Here is a 23,169-nt window from a genome sequence, read left to right on the forward strand (position 1 = left end):
CAATGTTACTGAATAGCCCGTTTCAACACCTAAGTCACATTGGGCTTATGTGGCAAAATACCGGGCTGTGCCAGATTGGTGTTGTATTTGTTGACCATAAAGCATTAAGGCAGTCATGTCTTTTCAGATATTTTTGTACTAAGTTCATTTGCTTAAGAAGTAAAGCGTTATTATTCAGGATGTGCAATGTTACTGAATAGCCTGATGCCGCGCCTAAGCCACATTGGGCTTCTGTGGCGAAATACTGGACTGTGCTGGATAGGTGTTGTATTTACTGACCATTTGACATTGAGGCAGCCATGTCTTTTCAGATATTTTTGTACTAATTTAATTTGCTTAAGAAGTATTGCATTATTATTATTATTACCACCCTTAATATTATTACTTGCTGTCAAGTTTGTTTTGATTCCTGGCAAGCAAATGCATGATGTTGGTCAAAATGTTCAGTTTGGATCATCTTAGTGATTACGATTGAATCTGGTTTGATTGCATAGGATGTGATTGTATATGTTTGCATCTTGTTGATGGTCATCTATTCGATAAGTAGGATCCGGTCCATTGACTACTCATCAATGTATGGCCGCTGGACGGGAGCCCTGAGATCTCCCTCATACCTGATGGCATTCCCGGCTCTTCTTTTGATTAATCAACCTGACACAATATCAGTGTTGCGGTGTGACGTATATATGATCCATTGCGCCATGGCGACAAATCAAGAGAAGAGTCACAGATGCCGGGAGGTAGGAGGCGTTTCTTAAGGCTCCTGTCCAGTGACCACAGATTACTGACGTGGCTGATAGACTGGAACCTGTGAATCATTTCCCACCAACTCAACTTATTTCTCTCCAATCTGTCAACAAACAACTGTCTAAATTAGTTTTATATATTAGTAAAAAAAATTTCAACAAAAAATCGCAACTCAAGCCCAATGCTCTATGTGGTTTTTTTTTGCGTTGTTGTTTTTCATATTTTTTAAAGTTTGAATTTCTGATTTTCCAGGGTCCAAAATTCAGTATTGAATTTGTATCAATCCGAGTCAACCTAAACCACGTTTTAGGAAGTGTTTTGATTGTTAGGATGAATGGTATATTGCACATAGAATATAATTATTATCCAATTATTCAAAAAGGTAAATTTGAATTTGATATTTTGCAAAACATTTCCAAAATGTACATAATTTTCGTCAAATGTTTTTTTTTTATACCCTATTGCCGCTTTTAAAGTCTAAAATGTCTTGGAAACTGGTTTAGCCACAAAAGAATATAGTATTTACAGCACTGAACGGGTTATCAGAATGCAATTCCACTCTTTTTTCTTCTTCTTTTTAAGAATTGCCAATTATTCTCTTTTATTCCCAATATAACCACAATGCACCCACGCCCCCTGATTGAGAGTATGAATAGATCCCTGGGTAGATGTGTAACACTTCAATGACTCCGCTTGGCAGAGACAGGAGATGGTGGACAGCGATGTGTAGGTGTACACATTTTTAACCAGAAAGAAAAAAAAAGTGTAATTCAGACAAGTCGAGATTTATGGAGTAAATCCAAGGAAGCATATATCACGTAGGGTTACTATTGTTGGTGTGGATGACTGTGTGGTTGTGTCAGCTCTCGCAATGTAAGCAGTGACTAGATCTGTTACTGTGGGCAGACACTGGCCAAGGCAATTAAAAGAAAAGGAAATCTTTGCAAGGTTGGATGGCATATGGTTGTGTTTGTCTTCTAAGCTCATGTCAATCTCTGCTCTTTATGTCGAGTATGGTGGAGTCTCTGGCTTGTCTGGAGGTTTGAATCTTCGTCTTCCTGTTATGTATCGTAATATTCCCAGTCCCGGTTATGCTACAGTGAACAGGTCAGATATGCTGGTATAAATCGATGTAATGTAGCCAATAATTATCTTGTAGACTATAAAATCTGATATAAATCTTTGTGAATATGGGAGTTCACCGTCGAGTGGCATTTGAAGCGTTGTAAGCGATGTGCCTGGAGCCTGGAAAAGTTATCTCCTTGGCACTGCCTTCATGTGGTTGCTCGCAGTGACGTTTGCTTTGGCAGAAGCCTCACACGGTATCTTAAATTCTCAGTTAACCCTTTAAATATTTGTTCGAGGTGAAGACTTTTTTTTTACATCTGATATGGCATGAGTTTTCGGTAGACAATAGTGAGGAAGGGGTGGATCATGTTTTGTGCCAAAGGGATCCCCGTCTTTTCGATGACTTGTTAAAATGTTGTATCGTACTAAAGGGCTGGCTGTGTTTTAGGGGTACACACCCATGGCTGTAGCTTTGCATAGGGGGGTAGATGGGAGGATCGAATCACAGGGTGGGGCTTTCGAAGACTTGTTCGAGCTTCTGACAATGAGCTGTATTCTCAGCCACACATGCATCTCAGATCCATTCTGCTCAGCTTAGAGGGGTTTTCAATCGCTCCCCTCCTCCTTCCTTCTCTTTTTCTATCCACCTCCTGGGGCTGCCAAACCTAACAATCCTCCTCCTCTGAAACCAGGCGAGAAGAGCTTGGGAGTCTTATTGAATGTCCATTTCCATTAACTCAGCCTATGCAATAGCTAATCCACTGCACTGAAGGCAAGCGGCTAATTAATGACAAGCTTTTACAGTCAAGACTGGCGATAATTGCTTCGGTGTCCTTTATGGTGCCAAGATAAAAATGGACCGGGCCTAACATAAGAGGCACTGTGTACACTGCAAGACAGGAGGACATTAAGAGCTGGCCAGCTGAATACGGAGCAGAAAATTACTAATAGACAAGAGATAATGAATAGGCCAGGCAGGCATTCATGGGGAAAAATCCATTTTGTTAGCACGCGAAATGAGGTGCTGGAAAGAGTTTGCTAATTGTCCTCATCTTGTAGCAGGCAGCACTGCTCCCCAATTCATTTCTCTGCTAATTGTGAGCAGGGAAGGGTGCCCACAGCGCCCTGCAGCAATCTGCCTGCCCAGGCTTTTCACATTTTTTTTCCTGTTGGGTTTTTAATTGTTGCTAATACACCTTTATAATGAAGCTAATGAGGGGGAATTATTGGACAACTTTCCGCATGGATGCAAGAAGAGTGCAGTCCAGGGATTATGCGTTGATGTGTGCTCTACTCTAACCCATGGATTGGTGTTACCGCTCAATGCATCCTCTCATCAGGTACAAGTTTACTTCATGTTTTCCTCCCAGATCTAGGACTCTGTGATAAGTCAGAAGCTTATATGACTCGTAATGATTCCTTGTGTTTCTTAACTCTCCATACTGAGCTTTCTAAACAATGTGATCATTACTCTGTGGTTACCTATTATTACTTTATGGTTAATTACTGTCTGTTTTGGAGAATTACTATTCTGTTTTTACTATTTTTCAGTTTGTGACCTTTTTCTGTTGTCTTCTCCTTTCCCACAGAAAAGCAAACTCAAGCTTTTGCCTCATCGTTTGGAAGAAGAAGATTCAACTAAGTTTATTATCCTGACTCTGATCTCTATTGCCTGTATTATCGGGGTTCTTTCTGGTTCTGGGGTCATCTATTGCCTGCGTCACCAGTCCCACCACAAACTCAAGGAGAAGCTCTCTGCCTTGGGCACTGACAGCAATACAGATGCCACCAGCACTTACCAGGTAAAATGATGACATTACTATTACGGAAATTATTTCTACAGTCACTCAACTTATATATGTCACTTATTGGGAAGCGGAGTACAGTCTACGTTTTATAGAAATTAGGATTTTACAAATTCTGGCTTATTGGTTAGTATCACTAAACTTTTCAAATATGTTTTGCCGCTTTAGGGGGAATAATATTTTTTTAAAGTGAATATGTAGTAAATCAGGCGGTTTGGTGTCATTGATGTATATATTGCATTCGAGATGGCAAGGGTTAATGTGGAAGCCTCCTTGGAAAAAATCTAGAGATGATAATTACCTTTTCCATTATTTCGCAAATTGAATTAAAGCTATGCATGAAGTACATTGACCATTTTATTGGAAATATATTATTTATTGGGGGAGATTCTAGAATAGGTAATTATTCTACTATATGTACTAATGAAAAATGATTAAATTCTTATCCGAGGCATTCAAAAGTATTATCATTGATTTATCAATTATATTTTGTATTTTGTCCTAGATGTATTTTTATTCTTTGGTGGGTGTTGTGTGTATATATATATATATATATATATATATATATATATATATATATATATATAATATATATATATATAACATGTATATATACATGTGTATTTAAATATATATATATACTGTATACGTGTGTATATATATATATTATATATATATATATACTTGCAATATATATATATAACGCCTACATAAACATGGGTACATGTGTATATATATATATATATATATATATATATATATATATACATACACAAATATATATATAATATATACATATATGTGTGGATATATATACTGTATATATATATATGTATATATATTTGTATGTGTAGATATATGATTTATTTATTTTTTCACTCTAACATCTCATTGTATCATAATGATTATTTATTTATGTACAGTACAGTAAATTATAGAAGTCAGATTTTTTAATTATATTTTTCATCCAAATATATAGGCTCATGACCACAACACCCACAATTTGTTAAACTGCCCATATTTTATTCTGATAAGTTCTAAGGTACAGTCCATCATAAATGAAATATTTATACTGTAGGGTTATTTTTTTTAATCCAAGCTTTACCAAAATCACCGTCCCTTCTTCGTAAAGCACGTTGTAAATTTTACTGAAAAATAATAATAATAAAAAAATAATAATAATATTACTACAACTCAAAACTCCCTGTGACAGCTCCAATTAATAATATACATAATTATACTGGAAGCAGAAAAAAATATCTGAGTTCTTGTATGTGACCTTTTAGATATATCTCTTGTGGGCATATTGGTTAAATCAATATTGATTTTATAATGAGTAATGGTGTGCTTAATAATCTGGAAAGTACATACTACATAAATTGGACTGAATTTATGGTAGTGGTGACAGAAAGTGTTATTTAATCCTGAAAACATTAAAAATAAATACATTTTTATTTAAAAAAAAACAACAATTAAGATAAATGCATATAGATGAAGAATTAATGATCTAATAGAATAGAATTCTCAAAATGAAGTCGATTTTTTTTTAAACTTTAGAAGGGTAACTACACTGACGGAAGGAACACATTTCTGATTAGCGGATTGTAAATCAAAATCAGTACATTAATTTTTTGCTTTATTTTTTTTTCTATAGGGTACTTAATATTAAAATCTAAATTGGATAATTTATCACCACTTTTCTTCATGGAATAATGTTCTCTAGTAAACAAACCCAGGAAGCATGTTGCGTTTTAATTACCATTTTTATTAGCAGACGTGATTAGTTTTATTCCATCACCAGCTTTTATTCTCCCTATTGTTATGGTATTTTAGGATGCTATAAACACGCTCTGGGAGGGTCTAGTAAACACCAGCTCGGAGCGGCACACATGGTACTTGTCACTGCGCCCATTAAAGGTGATTAGAAAAATGCCTGTGTAACTTGCCTGGGTGATCAGCACCGCTTAGTGATGCAACACTGGCTACGTGGGATGCACATTTTCTCACCTGACTTGCCACCTCTGTAACCCCCTGCTGCTCTTCCATCAGTTTATTGCCATCCAAGGTTGGATATGGGTTAAAAACTCATAACTGGCTAAGAAAAAAAGAAAAATAGACACCCCATGTAGGAGTTTTTACCGATTGTGTAAAATCAAAGCATAACGTTAGAAAAATGCTATTGCTCAAATTGCAAAAGAGGGCTGCACCTGTTAATCCTATTACCACTGAATATTTTTTTTTTTAAGAAAGCTTCCAGGTCCTTTCTTCAAACCCTTTGTTCTGCTGCCATATCCCCACAATGCATTCTGACAGTGAATACCATGCACCCATGCACTGTCAATGTGGCTACAGCCCAGGTTATTAATAATCACTCCCTTAATATGGTTTCCATTAATATTTACCGCTGTCGTCAAATTATTGCTTCTCTTGGAATTATATACAAAGTTATTGGGTGTATATATTTTATTTAATTGAATACATTAAAAAATATATATATCTTTAGATTAAATTATTAACGAGGTGTCTAAAATCGGTTGCTTGACTTTTTTGAATGTTAAGATGATGAAAAGTGTTTTTTTCAATCATTTGGACACATACAGTCATGAAGTGAAACATAAACATCATTAAAGTAAAACATGATTAGTCATTTTTGACAACCTTCTACTTTGTCCCATCCCAGATGGGCAATAATATTGAGCATAGAAGAGTAAGGTATGAAGGTGCTACTCCAGATGGGTAATAATATTGAACGTAGAAGAGTAAGGTTTGAAGGTGCTACTCCTGATGGGTAATAATATTCAGCATAGAAGAGTAAGGTTTGAAGGTGCTACTCCAGATGGGTAATAATACTGAACGTAGAAGAGTAAGGTTTGAAGGTGCTACTCCAGATGGGTAATAATACTGAACGTAGAAGAGTAAGGTATGAAGGTACTACTCCAGATGGGTAATAATATTGAGCATAGAAGAGTAAGGTATGAAGGTGCTACTCCAGATGGGTAATAATATTGAGCATAGAAGAGTAAGGTATGAAGGTACTACTCCAGATGGGTAATAATATTGAACGTAGAAGAGTAAGGTTTGAAGGTGCTACTCCAGATGGGTAATAATACTGAACGTAGAAGAGTAAGGTTTGAAGGTGCTACTCCTGATGGGTAATAATATTGAACGTAGAACAGTAAGGTTTGAAGGTGCTACTCCAGATGGGTAATAATATTGAGCATAGAAGAGTAAGGTATGAAGGTACTACTCCAGATGGGTAATAATATTGAACGTAGAAGAGTAAGGTTTGAAGGTGCTACTCCTGATGGGTAATAATATTGAACATAGAAGAGTAAGGTTTGACGGTGCTACTCCAGATGGGTAATAATATTGAGCATAGAAGAAGATTTGAAGGTGCTACTCCAGATGGGCAATAATATTGAGCATAGAAGAGTAAGGTTTGAAGGTGCTACTCCAGATGGGTAATAATATTGAGCATAGAAGAAGATTTGAAGGTGCTACTCCAGATGGGCAATAATATTGAGCATAGAAGAGTAAGGTTTGAAGGTGTTACTCCAGATGGGTAATAATATTGAACGTAGAAGAGTAAGGTATGAAGGTGCTACTCCAGATGGGTAATAATATTGAGCATAGAAGAGTAAGGTTTGAAGGTGCTACACCAGATGGGTAATAATATTGAACGTAGAAGAGTAAGGTTTGAAGGTGCTACTCCAGATGGGTAATAATATTGAACGTAGAAGAGTAAGGTTTGAAGGTGCTACTCCAGATGGGTATTAATATTGAACGTAGAAGAGTAAAGTATGAAGGTGCTACTCCAGATGGGTAATAATATTGAGCATAGAAGAGTAAGGTATGAAGGTACTACTCCAGATGGGTAATAATATTGAACGTAGAAGAGTAAGGTTTGAAGGTGCTACTCCAGATGGGTAATAATATTGAACGTAGAAGAGTAAGGTTTGAAGGTGCTACTCCAGATGGGTAATAATATTGAACGTAGAAGAGTAAGGTTTGAAGGTGCTACTCCAGATGGGTATTAATATTGAACGTAGAAGAGTAAGGTATGAACGTACTACTCCAGATGGGTAATAATATTGAACGTAGAAGAGTAAGGTTTGAAGGTGCTACTCCAGATGGGTAATAATATTGAACGTAGAAGAGTAAGGTATGAAGGTACTACTCCAGATGTGTAATAATATTGAATGTAGAAGAGTAAGGTATGAAGGTACTACTCCAGATGGGTAATAATATTGAACGTAGAAGAGTAAGGTTTGAAGGTGCTACTCCAGATGGGTAATAATATTGAGCATAGAAAAGTAAGGTTTGAAGGTGCTACTCCAGATGGGCAATAATATTGCACATAGAAGAATAAAATTTGAAGGTGCTACTCCAGATGGGCAATAATATTGAACATAGAAAAGTAAGGTATGAAGGTGCTACTCCAGATAGGGAATAATATTGAGCATAGAAGAGTAAGGTTTGAAGGTGCTACTCCAGATGGGCAATAATATTCAGGATAGAAATGTAAGATTTGAAGGTGCTACTCCAGATGGGCAATAATATTGAACGTAGAAAAGTAAGGTTTGAAGGTGCTACTCCAGATAGGGAATAATATTGAGCATAGAAGAGTAAGGTTTGAAGGTGCTACTCCAGATGGGCAATAATATTCAGGATAGAAATGTAAGATTTGAAGGTGCTACTCCAGATGGGCAATAATATTGAACATAGAATGAAGAGAAAGATTTGAAGGTGCTACTCCAGATAGGGAATAATATTGAGCAAAGAAGAGTAAGGTATGAAGGTGCTACTCCAGATGGGCAATAATATTGAACATAGAAGAGTAAGGTTTGAAGGTGCTACTCCAGATGGGCAATAATATTGAACATAGAAGAATAAAATTTGAAGGTGCTACTCCAGATGGGCAATAATATTGAACATAGAAGAGTAAGGTATGAAGGTACTACTCCAGATGGGTAATAATATTGAACGTAGAAGAGTAAGGTTTGAAGGTGCTACTCCAGATGAGCAATAATATTGAGCATAGAAGAGTAAGGTATGAAGGTACTACTCCTGATGGGTAATAATATTGAGCATAGAAGAGTAAGGTTTGAAGGTGCTACTCCAGATGGGTAATAATATTGAACGTAGAAGTGTAAGGTTTGAAGGTGCTACTCCTGATGGGTAATAATATTGAGCACAGAAGAGTAAGGTATGAAGGTGCTACTCCAGATGGGTAATAATATTGAACATAGAATAGTAAGGTTTGAAGGTGCTACTCCGGATGGGCAATAATATTGAACATAGAAGAGTAAGGTATGAAGGTACTACTCCAGCTGGGTAATAATATTGAACGTAGAAGAGTAAGGTATGAAGGTGCTACTCCAGCTGGGTAATAATATTGAACGTAGAAGAGTAAGGTTTGAAGGTGCTACTCCAGATGGGCAATAATATTGAACATAGAAGAGTAAGGTATGAAGGTGCTACTCCAGCTGGGTAATAATATTGAACGTAGAAGAGTAAGGTTTGAAGGTGCTACTCCAGATGGGTAATAATATTGAACATAGAAGAGTAAGGTATGAAGGTGCTACTCCAGCTGGGTAATAATATTGAACGTAGAAGAGTAAGGTATGAAGGTGCTACTCCAGCTGGGTAATAATATTGAGTATAGAAGAATAAGGTATGAAGGTGCTACTCCAGATGGGCAATAATGTTGAACATAGAAGAGTAAAGTATGAAGGTGCTACTCCAGATGGGTAATAATATTGAATGTAGAAGAGTAAGGTTTGAAGGTGCTACTCCAGATGGGTAATAATATTGAACGTAGAAGAGTAAGGTATGAAGGTGCTACTCCAGATGGGCAATAATATTGAACATAGAAGAGTAAGGTATGAAGGTGCTAATCCAGATGGGCAATAATGTTGAACATAGAAGAGTAAGGTATGAAGGTGCTACTCCAGATAGGTAATAATATTGAGCATAGAATAGTAAGATTTGAAGGTGCTACTTCAGATGGGCAATAATATTGAACGTAGAAGAGTAAGATTTGAAGGTGCTACATAGAGATCGCTCCATCTTTAAATATTTTATAACCAAAGTATTTCTTTATTAAGATTCCTAAAACCACTATTACTGTCTCATGTGTAGGGCATCTGTCTCCTTCTTTAAATATGCGTTGTGAGGAGGCAAAAAAGGCAGAATTTCCCTCTTCATACTCTGCTGGCCAGCATATGGTGGAGTGGCCTTTGTTAACAGAAAGGCCAACAGTTCAGTAACCCTTGGACTACTGGTCTGTTGAACATATGCTGCCTTTTCTTTTGTTACACCCTGTAATGTATTCTGTATTATGCAAGTCGTTTGTATTATATTTGGCTAAATGATATATTCTGCTTTGGCGTCACTCACTTGCATATAGAAGAATAATGAAGGACCTGTCTTGGCTTCCATCATTTCTGTTAGAACTATCTTGTTAGAGATGTATCTTTATGTGCTGTTTACCTAGTGGGAGGGGAGTACTTACTTTGCATTATGTATTGTCATCTGTCAAACGTTCCCTGGACCATACAGTAGCCATGATTATGAATTCAAGCGCTGAATTGTATTCTAACGTTAAAGTCAAATGGGTGTGAACCTTGACTAACGTCTCCCCATCCTCCCTTTGTGATGGCAACACAAAAGACGACCCGTCCCATCCACATTCTCATTCACTCCTCATTGTTTCTCCTCTCATTGGGGCTTCTTTCATTTCATATACTGCGCCTCCCTATATACTACAGATTAGGAGAACAGATTTTTCAAAATGCATATAGTGCCGATAGATTTCATTTTTTTCTCTCCTCCATCACATGGGTAAAAATAGAAGCAAAAGAAAAAGATGAAATATTTTAGTGAGAAGTTGGATATCTAAAGAGCTTCCTCATTATTCTACAAATGTCAGGAGACGAGGAACAGTGCAAAGAAAAATGCTTTTATGTGTATGAAGCCATCTTCTTCTTTTTCCCTTTCTGTCTCTTTGTTGAAAGTCTTTGATGTTCACATCTATGTGGAAAATTGTTGTCAAATTTCTTTGCTTACTTTGAGCCCCAAGACAGAGATGTAGTCACCATAAATACTCCATTAAAGCCTTCAAGCTCCATATGTGAAATGCATTAGCATTTTTTTATGGTTTTGGTTGTTGCAATTTTATTTATTTTTTATTATAATTTACCAAATTAACTTTTTATTACATCTCTTAGAATTAATAACTATCCCATTGTAGTAAATGAAGAGTAGTGCGCATGTCGGTGATATTACTCCTGCTAGCCCATACAGCGGAATCGTATCTGACTTTTTACTTTTTGGTTTTAAACAACTGATTGATTTATTATACATAACACATTGTTAAATAATAAACCATCGTGCCTCATAATATTAATATGTAATAAACCTCATTGTTAAAAAACGCATGATGCACCATCCACCACATAATACACCATGCAGCATCTCCTACGTTATCATATAGTGGACAACCTACTACGTTATTACATTAGACATCATGCACTAAAGCATTATACAACGCACCACCTCCTACATTAATGCATGATACGCAATGCACCAAATACCATGTTGTTTCATAATGCAAGAACTGCTGTTATTACATGAGGCCCAAAATATGCAAGACATTAATGTATAACGCACCATCTACCGTACTACATAATGCCCTGCCACATTATTATAAGGCACCATGCAATCTTCATTATAAGAAAATGTACCTTATTTTATTTTATTACATGCAGGACCACGCCATGAGTACTATGTTATAAATAATACACCGCATTATTACATAGGTCACTTTGCCCCATTCATAATAAATGCAATATGCAGCACATTCTTACATAATGCACAGTGCACCATCCACTACTTTATTACATCACACGACATGCAGCCCACATTGTTACATAATGCTCCATCTACCATGTTAGGACATATTGTACCACATGCCACATTAATATTTAATGCACTATGCAACATTGCACCATGGTCTACAATAATAGTAAATACACTATGCAACTTATTATTATATATTGCATCATCTACTACCTTATAATAATGTACCATGTGACACGTTAATATTAAATCCACTATATAATGTAACATCTACTCAGTCATTACATAAAGTCCCACGCAACATGTAATAAGTTCTGAATAATGCACGATATACAATATTATCAATACATGCACTATGCACCAGGTTATTATAATATGCACCATGTGCCATAATATTACATAATACACGATGCAAGCACCATGTGACTCCAATATACACCATATGCCATAATATTACATAATGCACCATTTTCTTACAGTATGCAGAATATCCAACATTATCAATAAGTGCACTATGCACCAGATTATTATAGTATGCACCATGTGTAATATTATTACATAATGCACCATGTTGCTACAGTATGCAAAATTTGGCACCAATGTAGTCCAAAAACATATATATGTTGCATTTCATGAGATAGAGATACATCAAAACCTATAAATGAAGCATGTAAGACGACCAAAATAAAAAGTCACTATCTTTATTTAAAAAAAAAAGAATAAAAAGATAAAAATGAATTCACTAAATGAGAGGTGGGACCACATGAAGCGTCATAGATATGTATGGAAGGCATAGACCAGTAGTATCACTAGAAAATACAATGTACAAACTGCACATAGCAGATATAGTAAATACGGTGATAACTATAAATACCGGAAATAAGTTGTTGGTATTCAATAATAATCACAATAATAAAGATAACCACTAACGCATAAGCCACCAATGCGTTAGTCATTAATGAAGACCATGTTAAGATAGACACCAAGTGAAAGCTGGAATAGACAAGTACATAGAGTACTGACCAAAAGTAAGGAATGAAAATGCCCAGCCCTCCTCAGGTGCGTTTCGCACAACAATGTGCTTCATCAGGGGTTGGCATTCTTCAATATGCACCTTGTGGCATAATATTACATAGTACATTGTTCATCATTTGACTACAATATGCACAATGTGTTTACAGTATGTGTAATAATATATCATACACTATGCATCATGTGTAGTATCATTACATAATACACGATGTTACTACAGTATGTACCATGTGGATAATATTACGTAATACACTATGCACCATAGTTTTCCAGTATGCACCATGTGTAATATTATTATATAATGCATTATGAGCCATATATTATGTTTTTTAATAGTCCACATACCAAGCAGACAATACAGTACGTAATAATATATCATGCACCATCTACTAGAATAATCATGTACTATACTATAAACCACACATTACATACATGGTTTAATAAATCCTCGCATCCAAAACCACATAATTGGTGAATCCCCTAGCACCATGCTTCAGATTATTGAATGCTACATGTGCACTGTGCATTACATTATATATTACATCAGATACATTATATAGGACCCATGCACAACATTATTACACTATATCATATACATGTTATCGATGGGATAAAAAAATAATTGTAAAATTGTCAAGAATTGAATATAGATTTTATATTTATTTATTTTTTTAGAGGTTAAAATGGCCGACTGATGGGTAAACCCATTGGAAATGGCAAGCCTGGTATAGGACATTATATCCTGTTAGCATCAAATCTGAATCCACAGTGCAGCTCTTCCATTTTGATGTTTCACTTGTGAAAAACAATGAATATCATGCTGAGTCTGTAACCGGCCTGCATGTTGCATGTGACCAAACGTGTCTACTTTTCATTCATTAGCATCCTGACCGTGGTTGACTTGCTTGAATACCCTGTCACTGTAGGCGTCACAGTTCTGGAGCCTGCCAGTGTATACCATGTAAAGACAAGTCATGCGTTCAATGCAAAGTGGCATCAACCCAGAGAAGGCTTTTTATATTGTATGTGATGGTGAAATGCGATTATATATTAACCCAATATGAGCGGTGTTCAACAGTGAGAATGAAACGGTTAACCCGCCGGCTTTTCTTTTGCTCGAAAAAAGGGATTTCACAGTTAAATTCCTTGAATATTTCTGCTCCATATTCCTTCGCTGTTCAGAGAATGGCCTTACATTAGTGTCAGCCGCCATCGGGGCTCACAATATCATTTCCATATCCTAGCCGCAAACACTTTTCATCCAGTTACAAGGGAATCTAGTAATGTTTCTGGAGTGTAGGTGCAAATTTAAGTAAATGGAGGAGACCTTGCAGAGGCTTGTACATGTAATAAACGGTAGAAAAGCTTTCTCCCCCGCACCTGTCTGTATGTGCACAATGATGCTCGCACAAACCATTATTACGCTCTTGACGGATACACATTTCAGTCCTCCTGTTATGTTCAAGTGACTCAAAGTCGAGCAACTTATATTGAATCTTGCACGACGACACAATATATCACCATGAACTCTGGTTATGTTATTGCACAGATGAACCAGCTTTCTGCTTTTGTATACAAGTCCAAAAATACTAAGGCCGGCTGTGGGCCACCGGTGAGTTATTAAGGGCGGTGAGGCTCTCATATCATGTGGCACCATACCCATCTAATGACCCAAACAGTGTAAATTATTTATCTTTATGACTCATATATGACCCATCATTGAAGAGGAGCAAATTCTTGTGCTCCATGTCGGACTTTGCAAGTAGCCCAAGATGCACCCTTGTTTTGTATTTCCTAGGCCTATATAAGGCCTCCCAAGACACACACCTGTGACTTTTATTTTACCTCCAGTAACTCAGTTCCCCGTGTGCAACACCCGCCTACTGCACCAACACCCATGGCCCGTGTGCCGACCTGGACCATGGGCTTGGAGGATCCACCTCACCTAGTGTGACCACATTGTGTGACAGATTAATTCTTGGTGGTTTTACCAGAATCTTCGTCGCTTAGATAGGATTGTACTATGTAATAAGCAAAATGGTAACTCATTATTCATAATATTATGAGCTCAGTGACTTCCAATTTGGAGGCTTCTTGGAATATACTGGACCACCACATTCTGGGGTACAACTTTCTATATTGAGTGATGCAAATATAATCACTAGTGTTATCCAGTCTTACTTGAATTGTGAATGTAAAGGCAAAGGATTGGATTCATCCACATTCTCTGCTCTAATTATGATATGTAATTATTGTGATGAGCGAATATACTCGTTACTAGAGATTTCCTGAGCACACTCGGGTGACCTCTGAGTATTTTTTAGTGCTCGGAGATTAAGTTTTCATTGCCGCAGCTGAATGATTTACATCTGTTAGCCAGCTTGATTACATGTGGGGATTCCCTAGCAACCAGGCAACCCCCACATGTACTTATGCTGGCTAACAGATGTAAATCATGCAGCTGAGGCGCTGAAAACTAAATCTCCGAGCACTAAAAAATACTCGGAGGTCACCCGAGCGTGCTCGAGAAATCTCGAGTAACGAGTATATTCGCTCATCACTAGTAATTACTCATTAATTACTCAACTAAAGTGATATACATTAATCATAACAATATGGTTATGTTGGATGATTCACTCTGCTCTACAATGTATAATATAGAGTCATTCAGATTAAACATACCACACAGTGCCCATGCTCTATACCGTATGGTGCTAAAAAAAACAGAGCTATATATGAACAATATCATGAGCTAGAAAGGGGCTTATTGCAAACTTTTTGAATGGATGTCAACTCCCTTGATGCTGTGTGCACTAGCTCTAATCACTGGTCTAAGAATCAGTGCTGATCCAGCAGTCTGATGGCAGCATTCATTTTTTTTTTTTTTGGCTTAGATGACCATAATCCTTGTTCTCCATGGGGAATGGACCTAATTCACCAGAGCTAATAAAGCACAATGTATCAGGAGAACCAATATTTCTGTTAAGTTAAAGTGGCCCAATGTATCCGTGGTCATGTGCTCTGTGGGAAGAGGGGTTCTGTTAATTGAAGGGCTAGGATGAGGGGAACTACTGACTCGTAAGAGGGGAAGGATAGAAACAAAAGTGCTTTATGTTTTGACCCTAATGTGGACCACAATGCAAAATCTCCAACAGGATCTATTATGGATCTTTAATAGTATTAGTCTTCCCATATTGGACAAAGGCGCCTCTTTGGTCACCCCTAAGTTTCAGAACCCGGGTGTGACTACAACTCCTTCACCCACTATAGTAACACACCAGTGTTTAGATATTTGTATTAAATACATTCCGCTGGCTGCATTTCTTAAAACAGCTCCATCCTTGGTGTCTTCAATTTGCCCCAAAAAGGTTGCAACGCCTAATTTTTAGCATTAGTTGGAACTCCTCCTTTTCTCCCAGCTGTAGGATTGGAAAGAGCAGGGAGCTGCATTGGGCCCAGCGTCACTACCATATGTCACAGCCTGTTTTCTTCCCATCACCAGAGACCATGAGCCTTGTTACAGCAGTATGGTTTCTACTAGTTCCGCCATTGGGCCAAAAAACACTTTCATACAGTTTCTTCATTACCAGTGCTTTACCATGACGCTGTCATCATATACTGAAAATAATATAAAGGGCAGAGCCTAATAGCAGGGTGCATAATGTAAGTACCACCATCTGTAGCTCAAACAATACCAACATACAGTGGCCAAATGTCAACCCCAACCAGCATGGGTGAACACAGAAAGTAGAGACCCCCTGTGTAAGAACTATATATGGACCCCATCTTATCCCATAGTTCATCATAAAGCACCTAATTATTTTTATCCTAACAATCCACCTGTTACTGTGAGCTGTGAAGCTTGTTAGTGCCTGCCCTTACGTGGAATCTAATTGATTAAATTGAATAAAACACATTAAAAACAATGCAAGAAATTAATATAATAAAATTATAGAAATGTAGTCAACTGTAGTCAACTCTTACCATGTCTCACAAAGCTAGTGTTATGGAGAATAATAACGAGCCTTAAAGTGTTTCCCATTGGCCGCACAGGGGCCCAGGAGGGAAGGGGGCCAATATCACCACCCAGGCAAGCGGAATTGTGCATTATGATGAGCGGGGGCCAATATCACCACCTAGGCAAGTGGAATTGTGCATTATGATGAGCTATTGGACTGCAAAGGGCCCTTGTATTGTTCTTGCACAAGGGGCCCTCTTTTGTCTGTGTCTGCCTCTGCTTAAAGGGATTGTCTACTTTATCTTGATTGTGACAGATGTATTGTGGACATGATTTTGTGACACCTACTAGTGTTACAGGTTCTCCACCTGCACTTGTTAGTACAGCTTTCCTCACAGACTGTGCAGCTGACCCGTGCACAATATGGCTGCTAGTGGAGGACCATGTGGCCAGACCTGTCCATCAGCCTTAGCCAGCTGTTTTTTAGTAATTGAAGAAGTGCATAGTGGCTATTTTGATAAGACAGGTACAGTCTTGGTCTCCTTATAATGTGACCCTTATGTGCATATTACAAAACAATTTTACAATAGTATAGATTAGTACCTTGCTTTTTTTTGTCTGTAGAATTGCTAAGAAGTTTCTCAATGAGATTTAACCAATCAAGTCTTATAATTACTAGATGAAAGCTCATGGGTTGTCACACATATATCTTAATTACTAATTCCTCATGGTCCTCCTAGGTGGCACGCAGAAGAAGTGCTTCTTAATCCAGTTGTAATGTACCCCAGCAGGGCATGTTTTCCAGATTCTTTCTATTCACAGGTGGAATAATAAGTAGCAGATGTAGTGAACTAATCATTAATTAATGCTCCTGGTAGGATGTCTGGAGAACGTTCTCTGCTGGAGGTGACTTAGGGCAGGGGTAAGAAGCCTTGCTGCAGTTCATAAAAGCTAGAAATCCTTTATACTGTACCAACTACAGTATTATCTGGAACTGGTTTAACGCTGCTGGTCTTCTATCAAACATAAATCTGTGTATTAGATCTTTTTATTATGCTTTTATTTTTTATGTTTTTGAGAACCTAACTTATAGACTAAAGCTCTGACTGCAGCAACTTTTTTATCCCTTAAAGGGAATCTGTCACCAGGTTTTTACCATCTAATCTAAGAGCAGCATAATGTAGAGATAGAGACCTCGATTCCAGTAATGTATCACTTACTGGGCTGCTTGCTGTAGTTTTGATAAAATCAATATTTTGTCAGCAGGAGATTATCACTAGAGGACTAGTAAACCTGCTGCCATGTAGTCCTCCATATTCATGAGCCCTGGGTAGCCCCGCCCCACCACTGATTGGCAGTTTTCTGTGTACACAGTACATGGGCATAATGCTGTCCATCACTGTTGTGGGTGGGGTTATACACAGCTTTGTAGTTAGAGAACTGCAAAATCAGCAGATAAAACAGTTTTTTTTTTAGCAAAACTGCACCATCCAGTAAAGTAAGTGATACATCACTGTAATCAGGATCTTTTTACCTATATCATGCTGCTCTCAGATAGGGTAGTGATAACCTAGTGACAGATTCCCTTTAAAAAGTTAGTCTCATCATTCATTAACTTTTGTTGTGGTAAAATGGAGAACAATTATAACATTTGTGCATTAAAGCAAAGATTTATCTTCAATAAAATTTCACTCTATTCTTAAGAAAGGTGTAATTTGTAATTTTATCATTTATAGCTTGTTGCCTATTGGGCACGGCTGCAATCTATCAGGGATGGCTCGTCTCCTTGGCAAGGATCGCAGCCCTAACAAGCTCCTTTCATTAGAACTTGTAAGTGCTGCTCTGAAGCTGAATGTGGCTAGTTTCATAGCTCCCCCCCACTTCTGTGCTCCTCTGGTGCTGCATCATGGGGCGCACCGTTCAGATCAATGTGGGCAACCATGACATTTGTGCAAACTGCCAATTAATTAGAAGTGCACCACGCACCAGCGAACGGGAAGCTGGAAGGCTGAGGAGTGGTGCGATCCAGAAGATCAATATTAAGAATAACCCTTTAACTTAATCATCTGCCCATATGAAATTTTTTTAAAAGCCGCTCAGAATGTTAATAAATAATAAAAGTAATACTCACCTTACTGATTTCCCTTCAAATCTATTCAAACAAGATCAGACTAGAGAAAGACTGAGCAGCATTCTACCAACGGTTTGTCATCCTCATTGTCAGTGACGTCACCTGATCAGGTTCTCAGAAACCTGAGGTTTCTGCTGATTGCTACTAGGGAAGAACTATACACATAATATACTTGAAGTGATTTCTATTAAAGGGTATTCAGGATCTCAAAGGGGTATTCGCATGTTATTAAATTGCTATAGTTAGAAAGCATGAAAAAAAGTAAGTTTGCAATCAACTTGCTTTTTTTATTTGCTGCCATTCTTCTGCTGTGAGAGATTTTTTTACTTACATGGTGTACAGCTAGTTTCCAATGAGCTCAGCCACCAGAGCCTGGCCTAGTTTGCAGAAGTTACATTCCAAGAAATGAGTTAACTCCTAAGATCTCAGCCACTTCCCTCCTTCCAGTTGATTTGTGTACAGCAGTTAGGGTGCTTTCACATTGCATTCTGTGTCTCAGGGCATATGTCAGAAATTCCCCGCAAAACGGGGTCCAAATGCATGCTCCGACGGGGCCAATAGACTGTAACAGGGATGGCAGAGCTATTGTGAGCTATGTCATGTATGCTTTTCTGGAGTGTACGCCTACAGGAGGCAGACACTCAGATGCATTCCACCCTTAGCTGTCTACCCTGAGCTGTCTTACATCTTTCCACTTCTGTTATGATCTGGTGACCTTGGAGCCGCATGAAAACTTTCTCTGGAGTCGGTGGAACCTGTACTGACCGCAAATCCTGAACTAACACCGCAACTAGAAGTAGCCGTGGGGTGTGCCTCACAAACCCTAGACACCTTGACACAGCCGGAGGACTAAATACCCCTATAGATGGAAATAGGAATGCTATCTTGCCTCAGAGCAGACCCCCAAAGGATAGGCAGCCCCCCACGAATAATGACTGTGAGTAGGAGAAGAATAGACACACGCAGGTAGAAAACAGGATTTAGCAAAAGAGGCCACTCTAGCTAAATAGGAAAGGATAGGACAGATTACTAGGCGGTCAGTATTAAAACCCTTCCAAAAATATCCACAACAGATAATACAAAAAGTTCCACAATCTAACTAAAGACATGGAATGTACTGTATATCTGCCACTCCAGAGAATCCAACAAGACTGAGAAAATATTGACACAATCTAAGCTGGACAAGAAAACACAAAGAATAGCACTGAATTGTGAAGCACACAGCATGTGTGCCACAGGAAAAAAAAACAGACACTTATCTTTGCTGATTTGGCAGAAAGGCAGGAGGAACCAGGCAGAGGTCCTACACCTCCCAACAACAATTGACAACTGGCAAGGACTAATGAATCCTGCACACCTAAATACCCCAGTCAGAACTGCAATCAGCAGACACACCTGACCAGGACTGCAACCCAGGGACAACTGCATTACCACCTACTACCACCGGAGGGAACCCAAAAGCAGAATTCACAACACACTTCCTCTCAGTTAGGGTACCGTCACACAGTGCAATTTTGATCGCTACGACGGCACGATTCGTGACGTTCTAGCGATATCGTTACGATATCGTTGTGTCTGACACGCTACTGCGATCCGGATCCCCGCTGAGAATCGTACGTCATAGCAGATCGTTTGAAACTTTCTTTCGTCGTCTAGTGTCCCGCTGTGGCGGCATGATTGCATCGTGTGACACAGGTTGTATACGATGTGCGCACAGTAACCAATGGCTTCTACATCGCAAATACGTCATGAAATTATCGCTCCAGCGCCGTGTATTGCAACGTGTGACCGCAGTATACGACGCTGGAGCGATAATTATACGACGCTGCAACGTCACGAATCGTGCCGTCGTAGCGATGAAAATGGCACTGTGTGACGGTACCCTTAAGGCCCCGTCTCACATAGCGAGATCGCTAGCGAGATCGCTAGCGAGATCGCTGCTGAGTCACAAGTTTTGTGACGCAACAGCGACCTCCATAGCGATCTCGCTATGTGTGACACGTACCAGCGACCAGGCCCCTGCTGCGAGATCGCTGGTCGTGTCGGAATGGCCTGGACCTTTTTTTGGTCGTTGAGGCCCCGCTGACATCGCTGAATCGGTGTGTGTGACACCGATCCAGCGATGTCTTCACTGGTAACCAGGGTAAACATCGGGTTACTAAGCGCAGGGCCGCGCTTAGTAACCCGATGTTTACCCTGGTTACCAGCGTAAATGTAAAAAAAAACAAACAGTACATACTCGCCTTTCGGTGTCCAGGTCCCTTGCCGTCTGCTTCCTGCTCTGACTGAGTGCCGCCGTACAGTGAGAGCAGAGCGCAGCGGTGACGTCACCGCTGCGCTCTGCTCTCGCTGTACGGCCGGATCTCAGTCAGAGCAGGAAGCAGATGGCAAGGGACCTGGACACCGAAAGGCGAGTATGTACTGTTTGTTTTTTTTTACATTTACGCTGGTAACCAGGGTAAACATCGGGTTACTAAGCGCGGCCCTGCGCTTAGTAACCCGATGTTTACCCTGGTTACCCGGGTGCTGCAGGGGGACTTCGGCATCGTTGAAGACAGTTTCAACGATGCCGAAGTCGTTCCCCTGATCGTTGGTCGCTGGAGAGAGCTGTCTGTGTGACAGCTCCCCAGCGACCACACAGCGACTTACAAACGATCACGGCCAGGTCGTATCGCTGGTCGTGATCGTTGGTAAATCGCTTAGTGAGACGGGGCCTTTACTGACAGGGCTCTTATCACTCCTGCATTATCATTACCCCCTGGCTCCATGAGCCCCCAACCCCAGCATCCAGGATTCCTAGAGCAGTTCTAATCACAGCTCTTACTTTCCTGAAGCTGTGTGATTGTTCAGGTGCCGTGTTATCTTTATATCTCTATATGCAAACACAGTGATAACAGTGTAGACTCAGAACAAACACTGTCAGGGTATGTGCACACGTCCGGATTTCTTGCAGAAATTTCCTGAAGAAAAACGGAAATTTGTTTTCCGTTTTTTTTGCGGTTTTTTAGCATTCTGCAAGCGTAATTAGTGATCTGTATCATCGCTTGGAAAACTGACTGACAGGTTGGTCACACTTGTCAATCATAGCGTTTGACAAGTGTGACCATCTTTTTACTATAGATGCAGCTTATGCAGCATCTATAGTAAAAGATAGAATGTTTAAAAATAATAAAAAATGGTTATACTCACCTGCAGGCGTCCGTTCCTATAGATGCCGGTGTGGTTCAGGACCTTCCATGACGTCGCGGTCACATGACCGTGACGTCATCGCAGGTCCTTCACCGCACACCAGCTATAGAAACCGAAGCGGCAGCATGCAGCAGAGAGGCGGGAAGACATCGAAGGTGAGTATAGGACTATTTTTTATTTTAATTCTTTTTTTTGGACCAATTATATGGTGCCCAGTCTGTGGAGGAGAGTCTCCTCTCCTCCACCCTGGGTACCAAGCGCACATAATCTGCTTACTTCCCGCATGGTGGGCACAGCCCCGTGCGGGAAGTAAGCAGATCAATGCACTTCCAGGTGTGCGGAATCCCCTGCAATTCCGCATTTTAATGAACATGTTGCTTTTTTTTCCGCGAAAAAAAAGGCTACATTTGCACAAAAAATGCGGAATACACTGAAAATAATGGGAGGCATATGTTAGCGTTTTTTTCGAGTTTTTATCACATTTTTATAGCGAAAAAACGCGAAAAAAACGCGAAAAATACTGAACGTGTGCACATGGCCTCAGACTGTTAATTTGCAGTAGCAGTAGGAAGCTCCTGACCAGAACTGTCACTTTTGGAGGCGCACCCCCAACCCAAGCAACCAGGAAGTAAGGAAACTGCAGAGATGTGAGCTGCTCAAGAGAAAATTTGACAATATCCCTTTAATATTAATATTTTATCAATGGGGGTTAAACATCTTTTGAGCAACTGATGGAAGTGAAGTCAATGGTATTAACCTGCAGAAAAAACACAATTGTATGTATAATGCTGTGCCTGGGTAAGCCATAAACCAAATACTGAAGTCCTGTTCCTGGTAGAATTTCCAGATATTTTACTGCACTCTTTGCATTTGCCTGAATCAAATAATGAAGCTAGACAACCAAATGCTAGTCAGAAAATAAAACCCCACTTCGCGCAGTAGACATTATCGTTATAACGCTTTTGTTGTGGCAAAATGGAGAATACATATCACATTTATACAGTGAAGCAAAGGTTCACCTTTGATAAAATTTCACTTACTGTATATATCTAGTAATTGCATATATCACAGTTGCTATATATTTCCCTTTTCTAGTAGGAATAACTCAGGTTTATAAGAGCGAAAAGAAATTCCAATTCCCTGCAGGCTACGCCTTTATCCTTTGGTGGTGGGCAATATATCTATAGGCTATATTTGTTAAAGTACTCCTCATACATGTTGTTGGCTTAATGATAGTTCAGCTGTTCTTTCGATCCTGCTTATACAGATGTATATTATAGGTAAATAAGTTGTGACAAGACTCCTATGGCGGCTACCAAAAACAAACGATCTGCAAAGTTGAAATCTAACATGACCGGTCTTTCGTTGTACCAATGTCA

The 23,169-nt window shown here is 39.0% G+C and overlaps 1 protein-coding gene across 1 annotated transcript in view; it reads left to right on the plus strand.

The window, feature by feature from the left end:
- Positions 1–23,169, plus strand: part of PTPRN2 (protein tyrosine phosphatase receptor type N2) — a 1,208,901-nt gene that overhangs the window by 1,008,946 nt on the left and 176,786 nt on the right. The window contains exon 13 of the mRNA XM_077268574.1: positions 3,405–3,617. Within this exon, the coding sequence (XP_077124689.1) occupies positions 3,405–3,617 (213 nt within the window). The remainder of the gene's footprint in view (positions 1–3,404; positions 3,618–23,169) is intronic.

Source organism: Ranitomeya variabilis, chromosome 6, assembly GCF_051348905.1.
Source record: "Ranitomeya variabilis isolate aRanVar5 chromosome 6, aRanVar5.hap1, whole genome shotgun sequence".
In the NCBI taxonomy this organism is placed as follows: domain Eukaryota; kingdom Metazoa; phylum Chordata; class Amphibia; order Anura; family Dendrobatidae; genus Ranitomeya; species Ranitomeya variabilis.